The following is a 19,921-nucleotide window of genomic DNA, read 5'->3' as shown; positions in this document are numbered from 1 at the left end:
TTAACTCCAACCAGATAAATGGAAATAAGCAGAACTGCTTCTTAGCAAAGAGCCACTGCTCAAACCGATTTTCACACTTCCACTATCTGTATTGATTTCTGTATTAGGACAAAGGAACTTTTTATTTCGTAAGATCCACTTTCATGGGAGAAATCTCTAAGCTATACTAACATTTTACCTTGACATTTTTATCAGGGATTGGCTCAATCCTAGAGTAGTTCTCAGTATTCAGGGACCCTGAAGGCCTCTAACTGTATAAAAGTGACAATGACTCACAGGGCCCCTAGCAGATAGATCACTGTAGACATCCATGGGATTAAGTCATCTCTATTTGTGAGCCCTTATGCAACGATCTCTCTATTAGAGAGAAAGTACTGCATGAAAGCCTCTTCAAGGCCTTCGCCACCATCTGTGAATTACATTATTAACAGTGGTATGAACTTCCTAAGAGCATCTGGTTCTCCCCACCCCCTTCTCAAATCACTGGAAAGGGCTCTTCAGTACCAGGCAGGCATGGCCTAGGCTGTCTTCCTCCCTTCCCTCCCTCCAACAGCAGAGGCTTAATTGCATTATAGGTCACCATTGGGGCAACATCGTTAGAGCCCTTTGAGATATGTCATCCTCCTCTGTCTTAAGTTAGCAGCAATACTTCTTGAAAGAAAAGAGCAACATTATGTTCAGGTCAATAAGGACTTCTATCCAGCAGGAAACAGCACCCAGAACAGTGGACAATCCTGCAATGGGCGGTAACAGGTAGAAGATACTGGGAAGGAGATGTGTGTGAAAGAGAAGACAACATTTCTGTACAAATCCATGAGAAATCTTCTGCCACACTGAACATCTTTTTTTTTTTTTTCTCGTCCTCGTGCTTCCGAAAAAAGAAGAAAAAAAGAGAGACAGGCACACATCAAGATGCTCAGATGCTAGCAACTAGAACATATTCCTACTATGATTACAGATAAATTAATACATAGTTGCTTAAAGTCTAAAAAATAATGGGCAAGTACATTTATCCAGGGTTGCCATCATTCTGATGCGTGTTGCCTGAATGCATGCTCGTTAGGCAGGTCATAAGAGAAAGCATGTAATTACAGCTGACCTCAAGCTACAGGAGATGAGGAAGCTGGGTGCACAGAGCAGCTAGCCTCTAGGATTGTTTTGCCAGGGTTTAATTTTGTTTCAGCCATAACTAGTCACTCTAGTTTGGATGTCGGGTCAGATTTAAGATGAACCACTATGCAAACTCCTGGGAAGGGATATAGCTGTGTTGTTATGCAGCCACTTAAACAAGACAAATGAGTCTAATAAAATTAAGCAAGTTCCATCAGTGGCTTTAGAGGGCCTGTTTAATAATAAAGTCTCAGACTCTATATTTAGTACAGCAATATTCCCCTGTAACTTATGGGGGGGGCAAGAAGGGAGGGGAGGAGAAGCAGAGGGACTTGGCAAGTCCTAGAGCAAGTTGGTGGCAGTTAGAGATGAACTCTGCCAAGCTCAATGCTCAACATAGTGGGATCATGGCATCCTATCAAAAGGATCTTAGGATTATATAACTGCCATTTGGAATGACAGCAGCTAGAATTGGAATGAATTCCCATCCTTTAACAAGAAAGTACAGGTGACCATGCAGTCAAATTAGCCAATATTTCACTAAAACAGTACATTCAATATCACCCAATGAGCTCATTTTTGGAGGCAGTTCAACGCCTTACTTCTAGGACTGATGTCAGAGTCACATGCTTGGAGAGATCAGTCTGCAGCTGGATATTTTAAAGCTTTCTATTAAGAGTACAGAAGAGTCAGTGGATTTCAACATAATGAATTTGTGTTTTATCATATAAATTGAGTCACCAGAGCCAGCTGTCAATACCTCCATGAGGCTATCGGGCCATTCCAGGGGTTCCCTTCCCTCCTCTTTAAGCCACCACATTGTACTGGAGGAGCGCAGCAATATACTTGTTTCAGCAGAGAAAGTTATGCTTCAGCAGAGAAGGAAATCGACAAAAAGATGAGGAAACAGGAAACTCTCACTGATTCTGATTTGTGATGCAATGATTAACCATTGAGAGACCAAACTTAGTAGCTGTAAAAAATATTTAGCAGAGCAAAAGGTGTTAAGGGTTAGCAGCACAAACACTACAGGCAGTACATTCGACCTGAGTTCAAGCCCCATTCGCTCACAGATCTCAACTGTGAAGTCGTATTTTATTGTGGCGTAATGCAGGGATGTTACTGTTTGAAGGTCAGTGGCAAGTGTTCATGCAATATCTGTGAAGTCTCCAGCACTTTGACACTCACTGCTTGCACGTTCAGTTCCAACGACTGGGAATAGATTTGCATTACACAAATAAGCAGTCTCTTCGTTGTGCAACTGCATGCGACTTCTTCAGGGAAAACAATGCTCAAATACAAGGAGTGTCGTGTGCATCAGGCTACCGAGTGGGTGGTAGTGGTGTTGCCAGAAAGCACTCAGCACTGCTTACCTCCACTCCCATTGATTCAGTAGCTGGCTATATACGAAAAGTCTCTGAAGATGAAGTTGAAGAGTTCCCTAACCCGTGGTGCTGTCCATACACTATACTTAAGAGACAGAACGACAACAAAAAAACAAAACCACAAAAGAAGCATGAAACCGTAGCTTTATATATATATTTTTAATCAAACTCTTGCAATCTCCATTCAACTTATGAAATCGGACTGTACACCCATCAGTTTTGAGCAACCCTTTCACCACACTGCCTGAGCCTTCCACATTTCTAGAGGCTGGGTTGAGAACTACACAAGTAATTAATTGCATGCTTACACTGCTCTCAGAAGACCTTGGACGAAGATACCTTATAGTTATAACTGAGACAAGCCACCTCACCAGTATTACTAGCAGTTAACTCCCAGAGCCTTAAGACTCATTTTCAGACTACACTTTGCATCCTGGCCATGCAGTTGAAGAAAGAATCTCATTTTAAGATGAGGCTTCTAAAATCCCAAACATCTAAATTTGAAAGGAATGGCCCCCTTAATTCTAAGCCATCCCATTTTCAGCCATAAAGACCATCATCTTTTCAGAGGTTTGAAGCTACCTGGCAGTTTTAAGCAGCCCAAACAAGCCTGTACATTTTTTTAATTTTCGACTTAATGTAGCATGTACTCGCAGAAAGGTTTACAATGCAGCCTTTTGTAGTTAACTTGCTCCAAGTTGGCCCACTGCCAGGTTGTTATCAATGACATTTTAAAGCAGATGAATGAAGTTCTTATGTACAGTGACAAGTAGAATTCTGATATGGCACATGCATACACTGGAAGAAGAGAGCTTGCTATTAGTTTGTCAGGTTAATAAATAAATAGTGATTTCATGAATAAAAAGCTTTTATTAGGAAACAAATGAGCAAAGTTAATATTTATAATCCTTTAGTGGTTTAAAGCACCCTTTAAAATAAGACTACTTGGATACAGCCAGAGCCACCACCGTGGATCAGAGATTCTTGAGTATAGCTTCCCCTTCTTCTACTCTTATCACAGTAGTGCAACGCAGAAGGTAACACTCTGCCTTCTGAACTGGTCCAGGACAGACTTGGGCCTGTTCTACCGCTTCCCTCACAAGTAAACTTCTCAGTTTGAGATTAACAATATCGAAGGCCAATGACAGCAAACATTCCTGCTACAGAGTCTGCAGAACTGCAGTTAACAGCTGCACCTGCTAGAAGAACTGCTGGTTACTTATCACAGAAGAGACAACTGAGGCAGCAGGAAGTTTGCATTTTACACAATATGCCTCCATAGCACTGAAAATAAGCCAAACCAAGAACAGTGAAACTACATTAGCAATGTTGACTGTGATCATAATTTTGGTAGCTGGCAAATCACTCTCCACTCCCTACCCCAGGAGAAGGTTCTTGGCTAATACACTGTTGATGCTGAAAAGCTCCAAAGGAGTCAAGAGATCTCCTACAGCACATGCAAAGTTAAGAAAGTCAAGTATGCCCAGGATGTCCCATTTCAGGGTTGGTGAGCAAATGAAACTTTAACAGATTGTTTCTTTCCTCGAACCCCCTTTGGTTCAAGGGCATTCTGTGTTCATCCTAAAACCAAACTTGCAAGTTTGAACTTTTAAGCAAGCTAAGGGTTCAGTTTTGGTTTGGTTGTGAGTGCTGTGCCTCTCAGGTTTCAAATCAAAATCTGAGCAGTTATTCAAGCTTAAAAATGTATTTTGGCTCAAACTATCTTCTGCCAAAATACTAAAAACACATCTAACTTTTCCCCTCCCCTCGACACGTGCTCCTTTGACACTAAGTTCACCACACTTTCAGGTGGCAAAACCATACTAGAAAGAAGCAGCATACTTTGACTACGTATATATATATAAGTGAACGGGTTTGTCTGAGGCAAGTCTGATGTTTTCTCCCTCCAGAAAACAAGTTTGGACTTCCTCCCTTATGAGAGAGCCAGTAGAGACTGCTTAAAAATAACTGTCTCAGCCATCTACGTTCACACTAACAGATCTAAGCAGAGCTTCCTCCAGACAAGAGCCATTTCTGGTATACGTGTGAAAAGAAAAATTCCATCCCCAAACCAGAAGTGTGGGTTGCAGAAGACATCAGCGGTGCCACAGTCTTTGCAGCATGAAGCACAAGTTTAGATGAGAGATCTGTAGAGCATATATGACAAAAACTCATTTCACCCACTGAGACTATGCAAACTCCATTCCAGCCACATTGCAATTTGACTGACAATGCCTCCATCACCTGACAGTTTATATAACTATGTCCAGTTCTTTGTGTGTGTGTGGGGGGGGGGGGGGAAGTGTAAGGGGGGGGGCAGAGAAAGGGACAGGAAAGAATCCAAGACTCTGCTATGCTTATATTGCTTTCCCAGATACCTTTATTTAAGACTAAGGAGCAGAGCAGAATGGGCACAGGAATAGGACAATTCACTCCCAGCACATCATTATAGCAGCTACTCCTAGGCACTACACAGCAAAACACGGAGGGATACTTTTTTTCTGTCAGTTCACCAGTGTGAGACACAACATATTAATATTTCATTTCCATGTGCAACTGTGCTGAGAACTTTATGCAGTATTAAGCTTGACCCACATTACAGGAGAACCAGCCTTCTGGAGATGCACTTAACATTGACATTCAGTCTTCCGCATTCTATCAGCTGCGGCGGAACCAAATTACAAGCAAGAAGGGAAAAAGGTCAAAAAACAAACAGGTTGTTCTGTTTCACTTCACATTTTAAAGTCACAAGTTTACCAGTCCTGCTAGGCACAACTCAGCTGAAAACAAAACAGAGGAAACTCCCCGTAATGAAACTCACTAGATGTTACATAAGAAATATGCTAATTAAGAGTGTACTAAGGCTTTGTCAACCCTTCTGCAATTTTAAAAGGTAGAAGAATAGAACTCTGCAATTTCAAGGTTTACGTTTTACCCAGAAAGACAGTACTATGGTAGCTAGTTAACCGTTACATTTAACTAAGAGTGTTTCAAAATGTATTAAACAGTTAGAATCTCACCCAGAGACCACAGCCAGAGCCGCCTGTCCTAAGCCATTTAGGACTTCAGAAAGAAAAAGAAAACATGAGTTATATAAATATAAAAATATAAATTAACCGAATCAGTATTTATTCCAGAAATACCTTTCCTTGTCACTTACGAAGTGCCTGTTGTTTAGTATTTCTCTTGCAACTAGGTTTAGCCCTTATCTGTAGAAGCAGGGAGAGCCAAGTCGCTTTCCCACTTGCCCCACAGCCAGCTACAAGCTGAGTTTTCAGTGGAGCTCCCAGTTTCCTATGGAAGCTGCTCCAGAACTCAGGACTACTGCAAAGAAACAGCAAACTCCAAAGGACACTTGCCACTGTACACAAAGCAAGCCAGAGTAGTTTGCAGAGATGACTGCTGACCCTTTGCTCCTAGGCATCAATATTCACATACCGGAGTAGTTCTGGTTTTTAATTAGTTTGATAATGACTGGCTCCTTCCAGGCTGAGCAAGAACTTGCAAACTTTTTTCAGACAGAGGCACAGCAGCACGCAAGCACTCCACATGCAAGCAGAGGTTAGGGACTTTTTGTTCTCTTTTGTTGCCTGAAAGATGGCACTCAGTACTCTAATGATATTCAGCAGCTCCAGAGATCTGTGGGAAACTCCAGCTTCAGCTGGATTACACCAAAGGGCTGGTCCTGCAGCATGCAGAATACTCAAACTACCTCCAAGTCCCAACAAAGCTCTCCTTTGGGAAGCAAAGCATTTTACACATGCAAGGAATATGCACTATCCCTCCCTCTCATCATCACCTTAAAAGGTATAGGGATGAAAAGCTTAAAGTGCTTTTTGCTTAAGGATCCTCATATACACATTTCTTAGATGTTAGCCACTGAAGCTAAACTAAGCCAGCTGAACAAGTCTTAAAAGTTTTTAGAGAATTATCATTTACAACTGCAGCACATCAAGGCAGAAGGGACATGGTAGCAGCTAGCTACATGAATTGGACAACCACATTCCCCTGTGACAGGATCAGCTTTCCACATCGAAAAAACATTTCTCAGGTATAAAATCCAGTTGAAGTTGGAAAAGTTGAAGACAAAGGTATCTAGCTCAGCAGCTTTTGCATTTTTGCTAATGAGGCCTCCAGACCTAGAGATGAACATCTGTGGTATCCCTCATTCTTCTCTAACTACTTCCTATTACTTCTCATCTATTGCAAGAGAGAGAACAGAAGCTCTTGGATTTGGAGCCTACTCCAAGCTCCATTTGAGGCATCCTCACTCACTCAACAGCAAAGCCAGTTACAGGCACACAAGCAGAGGAGGCCTGCAGACTGTCTCCTAAGGACAGAGATGCTACTGCAACATGTTTTATAGCCTACTGGATAGGGAAAATGGATGACTCGGTGGATCCACAGCACACAGCCATAAAGTTAGGGCTGTCTGCCTTTCAGATCCTACTTTCCCTCACCTCATCTCACCGAGAGCAAGCAGAGGGGCAGGCTGTGCAGCAGGGAGCCTGGAACTGAAGAATCGTGGACCTGCACAACTGCCAAGATGAAATCTCTGGAATTCCGTTCCCAGAGATCCACTTGACTATTTTACTTCCAGAGCAGCGGAAAGTTCAAGCATCCAAGCCTTCTCCTGAGCTCTGGTATGAGCTTAGCACAGGGACAGTAAATCTGTGATAAGTCAGTTAGTTCAAAACCGATCAGATTAAATATTCAAGTAACTTGGAGTGCTTAGATACAGGAACTTTAAAGCGTGGCCTTAACTTCCTCACTAATTTCACCTTGAAACAGTTTACACAGATGCAGTAACTTCACTATTTCAGGGAAGCCTCAGTTGAGGAGTTCCTTGGGAGATGGAGGACTCGTGTACCCAAAAGCAGCAAACAGCCACAAGCAAATGGATTTCAGTAAGTGCCACAGGCATTTGTTTAGCCAAGGCCATAAGGAGTTCACATCACAAGGTATTTGCCAGGAGTTTCGTGAGTGCTGGCATACACAATAAGGGTGCGTCTCACCATGGAAGCAACAAGCTGCTTAACTGCGTGACTCATAGCAACATTTTATGCCTTCTGAGAGGAGGCCAGCCTGCAATGACCAACACTGATAAGATGCATATTCAGAGCAATTAAATTCGGGCAGAAAGCTATTGACACATTCAAGACTGCAGATACAGAAGCCTGCCCAAGTACTAACCAGGACACACAGGCACATGCGCTGCAGTACTTACTATTGCATTAAGACGTTTTGCAGGTGGTTCACAATGACCTACTCAATTTATACATCCAAACTCAGAAATGCAAAAGTAGTTTTAGCCTTCCTGATTTTTTTATCCCTTTAAACAGAGCCCTCTAGAGGAAGAGGTCCAGCCAAGGGGTTAGAATCCCTGTCTCTCTTTGCTAAATCACTGAATACTTCCAAGTTTGCCTAAGTTTCCCCCCACACACACACATCTTTATACAATGGATATGAGTTTGACTATCACTACCTAATAACTGAATTAGAAGGATACTCAAACAAATTAATGAAATGCAGATGATACTTTTCTTAAATTCATAGGCTGAAGTGAGCAGCTCAAAGACTCTGAGCAGGCAGTCGACAAGCCTAATGTTTTCGCATTGCCTGGCCAGTTTACAGAAAGCGAGTATCAGTCACAGAAGATGAGCAACTTAACACATACTTCTTGCTAGAGGCACTGGCAAGAGTCAGATACGAAAACAGTAAAAGCTTCAAATCACTAACTCTAAAAGTACAAGTGCATTTTTGAAGACTGCCACTCATGACACTCTTCCAAGGCTAGCAAGAACTTCCAGTGTAATGACGTCCCTTGGAAGCAGCAAAGCATGCTCACTTCAGCAGAGAGAAGTTACAGTGCGGTGCTGGGAGGATGTGGTTTGTTGTGACTGAAGAATGAAACCTTGAGCTGCAGCCTGTGATCAGGGAGCAGCTATACCTAGCTAAGCTGCCCAAAGGCCTTCCCCCCCACCCCAAATTTCCCAAGACAGAGAATAGTTGCAGCTACAGATCTTGCAGGACTCCACCCCCCCACAAGTGGAAATCCTCAGTCATTACCTCCACATGAAGACAGCCCTCTTGCACTAAGATACTATCAGCAGAATGTTTTTTTGAACAGCAGTCTCCACTGGAAATAGCACTCTCCACTTAAGTAAATGTTTCATTGACTCTCAGAACACTGTAGGTGTCCACATAGTACCTTGCCCCTTTCAACCTTCTCTCATTGCTTAAGCAACAAGGATCAATAGAGGCCAGATAAGGACCCATTACAGCACTGTACACTATTGGCATTTTCAAGTGACAAATTCTTATGTTTGCAAAGGAACTTAGGCACAGTTGGAACTCAAGAGGTGACAATTTCAGCTGGTCAGCTTATATTTAACTCAGTTGAACTGTTTTCATGTAGCTTCATATTTCAAAAAATGCAAACAAGTTGTAGAGTTGTTTTATCTAAAATGCCACATATGGCAGTCACATTTAGTGGAATAAAAACAATGGCAAAATAAGCTCAAAGATACAACCGCCCTCTTAATTTAAAAACATCCATTTTAGGTCAACATTGAAGCATGTCAACAAAGCATGCAAGAGCCTGACTTTCCCATGAATAGTAGGCTTCAGTTTCTAAGCCAGCTAGTATCACTTCCTTCGGCTGGACTTAACTGGTCAAGGCAAAAATGCTCCAAAATTGACAACTTGTAAAGTGATGCCCCAGGCAACAAAACAAAAAGGGGTAGGACACGGGAGATGTAATACCAGCTTTGCAAAGAAACCCTAGATAGAAGGGGGACCTGATGTAGAGCACAGGATCAAAATAGGTATCTTGCACTCACTAGGTCCCTCAACTTGATAAGCACAATATCACGTAGTGCAGCATGTTAGACCAGATAACATCAAAGCAAGTCCTGGCAGGATCCAGATCTATACTCCCTTTCTCAAAGTTCTCACAATTAAAGAAAGGAAGCTAGCACAAATTTTAAACTACTGCACTACATGAAACAAACTTGATGAGTATCAGTCTGACCCCAAGGTACGAATGGTCAGAAAACGAGAAACAGAGACTCGCCCTCTCCCATACCTGCTGCGCTCTGCAGCATTCCTATACGACCCTCAGTGAGGGTCTAATTCAGTTTTCACCCATCCTCCTGATAAGCTGAGCGCTCTAGATACTGTTCTTGATCTAACACACACAAGAAAACCTCACACCCTTGCACTCCATGAAGATATCTAAGGAAACCTGCTATGTGTGTATATATTAGACAGGTCTTCAAGAGACTAGAGTTGGACTTGTGTCACCAAGCAGCCTCAGCTAAACTATCAAGCTGTTTAAGGAAGAGAACCTCACCACACAAACAGATTCACACATAAGGAAGCTCTCTGCAGTCAAAGAGCCTCATCTTGTCGGGATAGAAGCCTTAACCTTTCAACAATACACATTCAATAAGAGGTAGAGGCCTCCTGTCCTCCTCAAAGAGCTTTCAAGACAAGTAAAGGTTTAATAGATAGGGAGTTTTAGGTCACCTCACTAGTAGAGATTTGTTTCCAAATGGCGACAGTTGACAGTAGAGGAAATTCTGGTATCTGCAATGCACTTTGAGAAGCTTGTCTAAGCAGGAAGCAACACATTCTCCTGGTCCACTGCTTTTGAAAACTTCAGTTTTCAAAATAAGCTATGCATATACCTGAAAAACCATCAGCAGATGAAAAGCAACAAACAGATTATAGCATCTTTAAATATTAGGCATTTCTAGGTCGACTAAATATTTCATGAGATACCTCTGGTTTCCTACCTATATTGTAGCCCCCTCCAAGAAGTAACTCTCCACAACCTTATGCAAGCAGCAGCTAAAGATCTTAACTGATTAACTAAAAAGTTCCAAGTGAGAGAGACTAGACTTATCAATGAATAAGTAGACTCACAATTATCGCATTATTTAATGGCAGTTGCAGGACAAGGGGTAGAGAAGTCTTAGCAAGGATGTTATACTTAGCTTCCCCATAAATGAGTGGGAAAATATTTCCTTTATGTTCCACCAGCAAGAAGCTTTCAGACAAAACACAAGAGAAACTCCCAAACACATTTGCAGGACTCTGCTTCCTGCTCAAGCTGTTCTCCTGGGATTAAGAAGGGGAAGTCAAATGGCTTAGGGTTTCATTTGCTTTAAACTTTTTTTTTTTTTTTAAACTGTGCATTTTAGAACAATATATGCAGCATATCCTCTCTTTCTGGGTCAGTTGCTCTGTTCCAGTAAAAGCATATTGCCTCCCTGAGGGTAGGGAAGGCAAGCGAACTGCAAGATGCAAGAGCCAGAAGGACCAGATTGCCTGCCCAGCTTCTTCACTGCTCAGGAAAGAGATGTTAGACAAAGAACTACCAATATTAAAAAAATCCAGGTTTTGTTCTGTAGAGTTGTGCATAACAATAATTAAAAAGGAAAGTTTCACTATATTATTTCCCCAGTATAGATAATTATTAGAAGTTTCTTGGAAAGTGACACAAAGCATCAAAGCCATTTCCCTCTGCTCACATCATCGTGACAACGTGGATCCCACGCTAGTCTGTTGAGTGAAGTTGCCCAAAGACTTCCAGTGCCTTAGAGAAGAAGGCTGAAAAAGGACAGGGGCAAGCATCTTTTACTAGTTCTTCTCCGCTTTAGCTGGACTGCCTTCTCGCAGCTTGTCCCCGGACCCAACAAGGTGGTTTTGGCTGCTGTGCCCACATTTTGCTATGGAACAAGCAGTAGAGATATTGCATGATTATCAGATGGATATAAGAGTAAGATGTCTTCAGTTTAACATCAACAATAGATTCAGAGAGACAGCTCGTTGCTTGCTGAGACGCAAGCAACAAAAGTAACTTCTAACTGACCCATAAACAGCAAGACTATTAACAGCTGCCTCAACCAACAATACATGCACATTAAGATCCCAAGTAAAATAACCAAAATATAACATTCTAAAAGGGAATACACTAACAACCAGGAGCACCTCCCCCACGCCTTCGTTCCCTCCTTCTTCAGGCAAAGGATATTACCGAGTCAAATTCATTCACAGATACCTGCCCGCTATGCCAGAGTTGCCAAGAAGGCACCCAAATAAAGTACGTGTCCATTCTTTTCCACTGAAATGAAAATGTTACAAGGAAAAGTAGCCACCACTTTACAAGATACTGTCCTGATAGAGATATATGAACATAGAGAATGTGGCCTAAATTTTCAAAAGCAGGGTCAAAAGATTCAGGGTACAGAGAGAAAAGCAATAGGCTAGATTCTTCTGATCACCTTAGAGGAGATCTGACTGAAAGTTTTGACAACATTTGTAAACAAGGTGTTTTTATTCCACTAATTTTGTCTGGGAGACTACTGTGCCCATTTGCTATAATGCAGATGCATACATCTAGAGCCATTTCTTCACTTTAACCCAAGTCCTCTTCCTCCCAAAACAATCTTCTTTTTTTAAGGGGCATTCAACCCTGCCATCCCCCAAAAGATCACCCAGAAAAAGAAACTGGAAATCTTATTTTGATGTATAAGATAAGCAAAGGCCTTGATCAGCACCAAGTAGCCACTTTCTATCACACGATAACTTCATATTTTACTGTAGTGCAGGTGCTGCCTTCTACCATTTTTGGTCAACAAGGCAGTGTTCTGAGGTATATAAGAAAGTGAAGATTGCTACCTTATTTCTCAGAAGTGGCTGCACAACCACAGGCCAAAAACAAGCAGATAAGAGAAGTCAGACAGACAATTAAGGAAATTTTACTAGTTATCAAGTGACCACTCAGAAGGCTGTAAATCTATGATCAACACTGCATAAACTGTTGCTACCCTGAAATGAGTGCCCATGAAATGCACTATGGAAATGAGAGCAAGATAAAAAAAAAAAAAAAACAAACTATAAATAAAAGCCATCCAATTTCAGAGTGATTCAGATCAGCTATTCCCCTGAATCCATAAAAGTCAATTATAACTGCTTATAGGGCACATTTAACACAAAGATTCAGTTGTAGGACATCGATGCCACCCTTTTTCCTTGTCCACGAAGTTTCTCTCTAACCCAAGAAAGCATCAAGCAATTTAAAGGAGAATCCTTTTTTGTCCTCAAAATTCTTAGTAACCTGGAAACAGAATTAGACAGAGCCATCTGCTTGCACACTTGCCCACAAGTTAGAATAGCAAATTTCCAGCAGCCACCAGATAATCTTTGTTGAGAAACAACAGTTTGAAGCAGCAAGTTAGACACTTACATTACTCCTAGAAGTGACTTAGCGAGGTGAACTTTCTTTCCAAGAGGTTACTGGTAGATGAGTTATCAGTCCTTACAGAAGGAAGCTATCATCAATAGCTTACAACAGATTGGCTGAAAGAATTTCATTTGATACTGAAAGAATGAAGCCCTCCTGTGATCTTACTCAAAGATAATAGGACACAGTGTATTCTGAAGCAATTCCTTGTTAGACTGTGCAGAAGTTCTTCAAAAGATTTTTAGATGCTAAGTTTGCAATGCTAAAAAGCAGACTTCTAGACTCATACAAGCCCTACCAAAGTCATCAAGGCCCCGTAAGAACATGACAAGCTCGGAGGACTGAGGCCTTCATATGGATTAAAAAGGCAACCAATTTCTTCACAAACCTTTAGCACTCTAGGAAGAATCATCATCAGAAATGACGCTTAGAGTTTGCATTAAGAAGAAATAACTTACTCAGCAACAGAGGAAGAACACACACAAGTTCACCAAAAGTCTGACAGAAAAAAAATAGAGAAACAACCAACCCTAGTGCTTTAACAAGGGCTAAAAGGGCAGTCTGCACCCTAAAACATGGTTAGGAAGTTATAACAGGAAATGTAATATAGTTTTGAGTATACTCAAACAATAGAAATTGAGGGCAGAATATGATGAATGCCACTTGCACTTTAGACTGCAAGAAGAGTCTGAAAAAGTGAAAGCAATTATGAGAAGCAAAGTCAGGTCAGGAAAACAGTCACATACTTATTTTTCAGATATGGCACCAAAGGATTTACAGTGGCTAGTGGAGTAGACTACATCTCAGTATTATTACATTGAGGAAAGAGAGAATACAGCTAAATACACCGAAACCTGCGTTCTCTGGATCTATCAGGCTCTGCAGGGAGAATTATATATTTTAAAAATAAGCACTGCTCAAAGATCAGGATGGTCTCCAGGAAAAAAAAGAAAAAAATAAACCAAAAAGCACAAAATATGTTTTCCTGTTATTCTAAGTGGCCCTAATCAAAAGAAGCATGTATGGTAATGCGGTAGGGAAACTGGCTGGCTAGCTGTTCCAAATGGGAAAGCCTTACAGAATACAATTAATTGTTCATATATGTATCAAATATTAACAAGGAAGCGGCTATGCATCCAAGTGGGAGAAAGGAGAAGGACAACCGGAATGATGTATTTCATGACAAGATGTCTTAAATCCAAGAAATTTATGGGAAAAGGAAGAGAGGAGAGGGTGAAGGAGTCAAAAGTAGGTATAGACACTATTTTCCTCATGGAGATGGGGACGAAGCAGCCTCTGAAGTAATACAGCACATAAATATTTACAGCAAGTAAATATAAGAGGAATTATTCTGCATTGCTAAATAAAAATACCTTAGAAGAGACATGGGAGGGAAAGAAGGGGGAAAAAAAGGAAGAGAGAAAGAAAAAAGAAAGTGTTCTGACAGCTAAAATGCTGTTGGGGCAGGCAGGACCTGTCAAGTAGTTGATCTAGTTTCAGAAGAGGTTACCTAACACAGCAAGAAATATTTTCAGAGTAGTTGGGTTTTTTTTCCTCTCTCCCCACATAGAAGCAATTGAGGTTTCAACCCCCCCCCCCGAAGCATTTGCAAACTAGACATAACACCAGTGTGATAACGCATGAGGTCTATAGGAGAAAAGCCAACTGCACGCTAAACATAAAGAAAGTGAAAGCATGCTCACTATTTTCATTCTCATCCTTAATTAAAATATTTGAAAGCAGCCATATAATTGGCAGTTAGTAATTTAAGGGGGCTAACATGGACAATTTTTACGATACAGAAGCACTAAAGCAATGGCCTGTCCCAGTTTGGAAAGCATTTAAGAGGTGAAGCCTCCAGAGCAGCCTGCCTCACTTCCTGATTCGAGGCAGTTATGAGACAAGTCTCCCCTCTGCTGCAGGCTCGCTCTGCATATTTCACCGAGAAATTTGAAATGGGGCCGTTCCGTAACCGTCTCGGGCTTGACACGGCCTCTTGGAGATTATATGCAACGTTTAAAAGGGGGCGGGGGGCAGAAAAAAAACCCTTAGCCCTTCCCAGAGGAAGGCCCACGTACTGGGGATGCCCGGAGGGTGCTGTCAGATCAAATCATTTTAAAACACCCGCAGCAAGAACAATGCCAGCTTGCTTCCACGCACACCTTCCGCACCTCTCCCCCCACACACCGCGAAAGCAGGAATTGCAGCGGGCGGGTTTGTGTGGGCAGCGGCCCCGCGGCGCAGCGGGCGGAGGCTCGGGGACGGCTCTGCCCGGGCTCAGGTGCCCCCGGCCCCGGGCGCGGCGCCAGGCAAGCCCCCAGCCCGCCCGGCCTGCGGAGGGGCACGGGCGCCCCCGCCTCCGCTCTCCCCCGCCACCAGGCCGGCGCAGCCCGGGCGCGCCGCGGGGGCCGCCGGAGGGCGGGCTGGGGGCGCCGAGGCGGGCGGGCGCCGCTGCCCACACAGAGCTGTCAGGGCCCGGCGACCGGAGGGCGGGGGGGGGGGGGGGGGGGAGCGATCTGGCGCGCGCATGCGCACCGCCGCGCGCCGGACCCTAACGGCCGCCAACCGCCGCGCTCCCCTCAGCGCCGGGCGGGCGGCTCGCGGGCGGGCGGACTCACCGAGGCGCAGGGGCTGGAGGTGGCGCTTGGGGTAGGCGAGCGCTGCACCGTGACCAGAGCCATCGAGGCGCGGCGGGGCCCCCCGTCCGGCCGGCGGGGGCCTTACTCCATGGCGAGAGCCGGCGGCGGCAGCTGCGCGGGCGGGGAGGGGAGCGGAGGTGGCGCGGCGCCGGCCGCAGGGGGCAGCAGCTCCACGCGCGCCAACGGCCTCTCGCCGACTGAGGCGCGCTGGGGCTGGGCCGGCCGGGCACAATAAGGCGCCAGCGCGCATGCGCCAGCTGTCAGCGCCGCGCCGCCCCCGAGCCGCCGCGGCGGGTTAACCCCTGAGGCGCCGCAGCGCTTCCGGGCCGCGGGCCGCCCGCGCCCTGCGGTTCTTGCGAGGGGCAGGGGGGCGCGTCCCCGCTTGTCTCGCCTGAGGTGATTTTAGTGCCGGGCTCCCCCTCGACGGCGGCCACCCGGAGTAGACGTGTCCCCTGGTAGGTCGGAGCGGTGTTTCTCCGGCATCCCGTTCTCCCGGGAGCCGCGCGGGAGCCGCGCGGACGGCACCGCGCTCTGTGGGAGCGGGCCTTCCCGTTGTGCCTTAGTGCTCCCGTGTTGTTGGTTTTCCTTGGGTTAGGGAGCAATGCTCACTCTTCCTGCAGTGAAAACAGACTGTAATTCTTTTTCATACATCAACGCACGAGCTCAAACACCAAAAAAAAAAGGTCTGTTAAGTACACATGACATTTTAAGCTTTAAATTATCCCCAGAACACAATCCTGCTTGAAAGTTTGCACTTTGAGACAAAGTGCCAAGTACTGTTAAGCCAGTTTATCATTTGCAGCTTCAGCCTGGTGCTACCAAATTTGTGGTAATGTTAGCATGGAAGTCATTGGGATGGAGCGCTGTCTTGGGCATCTAGTGAAAACACTATGTGTGATAAACAGAAGCCATGCTAAATACCAAACAGAGCCAGCACCCTTCCAGAGTGCACATTAATGCATTAATTCCTTTTAGGCACGTGGCTCATATTGCTTTCATCTGCTCCTCAAGTTGCCAGGACCGTGAGGAACTCTTTGGCCCCTGTAAATTAAGCACCAGAGAAACCCCTCCAGTAGTGCTTCAGTCTGTTCCCCCAAAGCTCTGCAGTCAGATTAGTCAACAGGGAGGCTCTGCGCGCTCTGGTAGCTCTGCCTTACCACAGTGAAAAAGTCAGGGCTACTAATGAGGCATTTTGCCTCCTAGTGGACAAGGGAGGATGAAAGACAGGCTCATTAAACTAGACTAAAGTTGGGCTTAGAAAGTGAATGTTGCTGGGGTTCTTCAGAGGGCTGCGCAGCAAGGCAGAGCCTTGAACATGAAAGAGGCTGAAAGAACCCCTGGTGGGATCGGAGCACATGGGGAGAATAAGCAACGACCCGTACATAAACAAAGAGTCATTGTCCTGTGTTTTATAACCATCGTGTTATTATTTTGAAACACAATACTTAGGGAAAGCATGCTAGCACTGCACTGTGATTTATGGCACAGAGGTCAAGAAAATACCTTCCAGACCTCTTTTAAATTAGTATCCTGCCAGTTCTAAATATTCTATAACTTTCCAACAAAACATTATTTTTTATGCGCAGCCTCCTGTGCTGTCCCTCCCTCCCCATTTATTTATCAAAGGCCTTATCTTTTCTGTGGGCAAATCTACAGCACAGAGGTGGTTTTGGTGTATCTGTACAGATAGAAATAGATTGTCAAAGACTGCCCCAAATACAGGCAGCGTTCTGCCATTATAGATAAAGCATCTTCTGTAAAAGTTTTAAGAGCAAAAGAATAGTTTTGTACTTGTGAGTCGCATGTACCTAATGAACGTGTGTATGATTTTTACACACTTTTAAATGACGTAGCTAGGCCAGTAAGATTGTTAGGTGTGGCTACTAAAAGAGCTCTAGCTCATAGTTTTGTTTATGTTTTAACCAGTAGAAGACAGAACTTACTTCCTACTAGTATTTTCTCCTTGCTCCAACCTGATAATTAAATTATATAACCTATGTTTTTCAGACCAGATTAATCACTTTTTTATTTAGTTCTTACCCCAGTGCAGGAAAGGATAGAAGTACAAGGTTAACTAAAAATGTCCTTTGATCAACAACATAATGGAGCACATGGGAACTCTGTTTTTATTAACTTTAGAGATTATTTTTGTTTGCTGCTATGTTCATTGTAGATGCTTTTCTTTACATTTTACTCAAATGTGATGTTTGTTCTCCTAACTACTTTTTTTTTTCTGTGAAACAGAAGTCTCCTGGGCAGAACATTCTTTCAGGTAAAAACCATCCTACATCACTGTAATCCTTTTGCAGAAGGCTTTGGGAACATAAGAAGACGACTTAAACGCTTGGCATGTGCTAGATGTTGGTTATGCAAAGCATCACGAAGCTTTGCAGAAAGAGAGTCTTTGTGGTTTCCGAGCACCTTGTTGAGCTCGTAGCCAGGTATTTCTCCATGTTCCTGTAGAGTTTTTGCCATGATTTTCAGTGGAGGCAGGACCCACATTTGAGGATATGGAATATTTTTTTCTCTGGCACATGACAGGAATCTTAATGCTACTCACCTGTCTCTGAAGTAGCATATCTGGTTATTGTTTCACTTCCAGCAGATGGATTCCTGCAAATACAGGTCTGCTTTCAGGCATATCTAGCTTTCATTCAGATATGTCTGTGCTGATATAAGCAGACTACAGGTTCCTAGAGTATTCATGCAGTTCCCTCACCTGGGACTGGTGTTTCATTCTGGATGTTGAGAATTAGTCATGCAGGGATTATTATCAAGAAATGATTATTTAAACCACCTTCCAAAAGAGACCTTTGTCTAATTTTCATATATCCTGTAGCACTTCCAGTTATTTGAACAGCAAACACTTCTAAAAATCGTTTACCACAAGTAAATAATGGAGTTGATATCTACAGTTAGCTGGAGGTCCAACATATCAGTTGTTAACTACAATAATCACAGATTGCAATGGTTCTTCAAGCCATTAGAAAGGTATAATTTGCATGTGCAACGTATTTTAGCAGCAGAATTTAAATGTGGAGGAGGAAGCTATAAGGCAGATGTATTCCGACTGAGAAGAGCAATTAGAGGGCAGTCTGTGGTCACAGCATCATGGCTAGTACAAAAAAGAGACTGGAAGCCTGTGGCTATATTCTCCCATGTGCTGAAAACACTGTGGTCAGCACCTGGTAGCTTTAGCCCAATAGATCTTTCAAAGCATGTGAAGCTATACGTGAGCTGGTTTTGTCTGCATTTCTAAAATTGAATTTTTTCTTTCTTTAATACATGGCAAATATTTCTCTGGCTAACACAACTTATTTTTATTATTACTACGTGTCAGGGCTTTATTGCATAATCTTGGCATCAGCTGCAAAAGGCAACAGAATGCTCCCAAAATGCATCTTATACAGAAAAACAGAAAAAGATAGAAGAGGCAATTCCAGCAAAACATCTGTGATGACATATTCATCCCATTATTTTGTCAACAGTGCAAGTATTTGGTGGCATAATAAAAAGATACACTTTGCTTAGTGAAAACATTAAGAGATAACAGCCAAGTTAAATAGGGTGCAATTAAGGGTTTGCTTAACCCATGGGATTCAGCTCTTAGAAAAATAAAAATAGATCCATTTTGGTCCCTCCTTCCAGGTTCTGTTTGTATGCTCTTGTTTGGGAGTTAAACAATAGCTTTAAAGAAAGTGAGTATTTTTAAAATTGATGCTTCACACAATAAAAAAGATGTGTAAGTTGACCATAATAGCAACAAAATTCTGATTTGCAAATGGGAAAAATCAAGCCCACTTGGGAGAAAGGACAACAGTACTTAATCATGGTCAGCTTGCTTTGAGGGGAAAAAAAGCACAATCCAGTTTAAAGCTTCACTTTAGATCATTTCATATTGCTGTGCACGAATTTTCTGCCTCATTTTTTGATGTAATCAATGTTTTATTTCAACACATCTTGGAAATACACTACAGTGAGCTTTTTTCCTTCTGATGCATGTTTTTTTCAAATCATAATAGCAAAAAATGGCAGTTAATTAAAATACATTTTCCACGTGAAAGTTGAATTACATGGTTTTGTGCAGTGTTTCCTGTCTGCAAACAAATAAGTCAGTACTGTAGTGTGTACAGCATATTATTGTACTGGTCAGGTTGACATTCCAATGATACTTGAGAGTGTCCAGAAGAAACATTTTCTTCATAGAAGCACATAGAGTTGATGGCCAATGATATCTACAGAAGTTACAACCATTCAAGATTTTCTGAAATATATGTAGGAGGATAATATGTATAATATATGTAGAGGAAAATAAATGTTGCAGGGTACAAACACCAGGAATGTCTTCCTTTCCAGAAAAGAAAGTTTAAAATAAAATATAGACAGTTTTGATTATCCACTAATATATAATTATTGCTGTCATTTCTGAGCAAAATCTTTCCTGTGTAAAGAGCCTGTCCACAGCATATACTTCTTCTAAGTTCCATGGTAGGTCTTGGGAAAAAACTATTAAGTGCAGCATAACTGTTGAACTG

The 19,921-nt window shown here is 42.9% G+C and overlaps 2 protein-coding genes across 2 annotated transcripts in view; one reads left to right on the top strand and one right to left on the bottom strand.

The window, feature by feature from the left end:
* Positions 1–15,616, bottom strand: part of SSH2 (slingshot protein phosphatase 2) — a 100,863-nt gene extending 85,247 nt beyond the window's left edge. Inside the window, exon 1 of the mRNA XM_064523224.1 lies at positions 15,366–15,616. Coding sequence (XP_064379294.1) covers positions 15,366–15,428 — 63 coding nt within the window. The 5' untranslated portion in view covers positions 15,429–15,616. The remainder of the gene's footprint in view (positions 1–15,365) is intronic.
* The window catches only part of EFCAB5 (EF-hand calcium binding domain 5), a 43,611-nt gene continuing 38,953 nt past the window's right edge, over positions 15,264–19,921 (top strand). The window contains exons 1-2 of the mRNA XM_064523227.1: positions 15,264–15,396; positions 17,631–17,658. The gene's annotated coding sequence lies outside the window, so the exon portion shown is untranslated. The remainder of the gene's footprint in view (positions 15,397–17,630; positions 17,659–19,921) is intronic.

Source organism: Dromaius novaehollandiae, chromosome 19, assembly GCF_036370855.1.
Source record: "Dromaius novaehollandiae isolate bDroNov1 chromosome 19, bDroNov1.hap1, whole genome shotgun sequence".
NCBI lineage: Eukaryota > Metazoa > Chordata > Aves > Casuariiformes > Dromaiidae > Dromaius > Dromaius novaehollandiae.
This window is presented reverse-complemented; position numbering and strand designations above follow the sequence as displayed.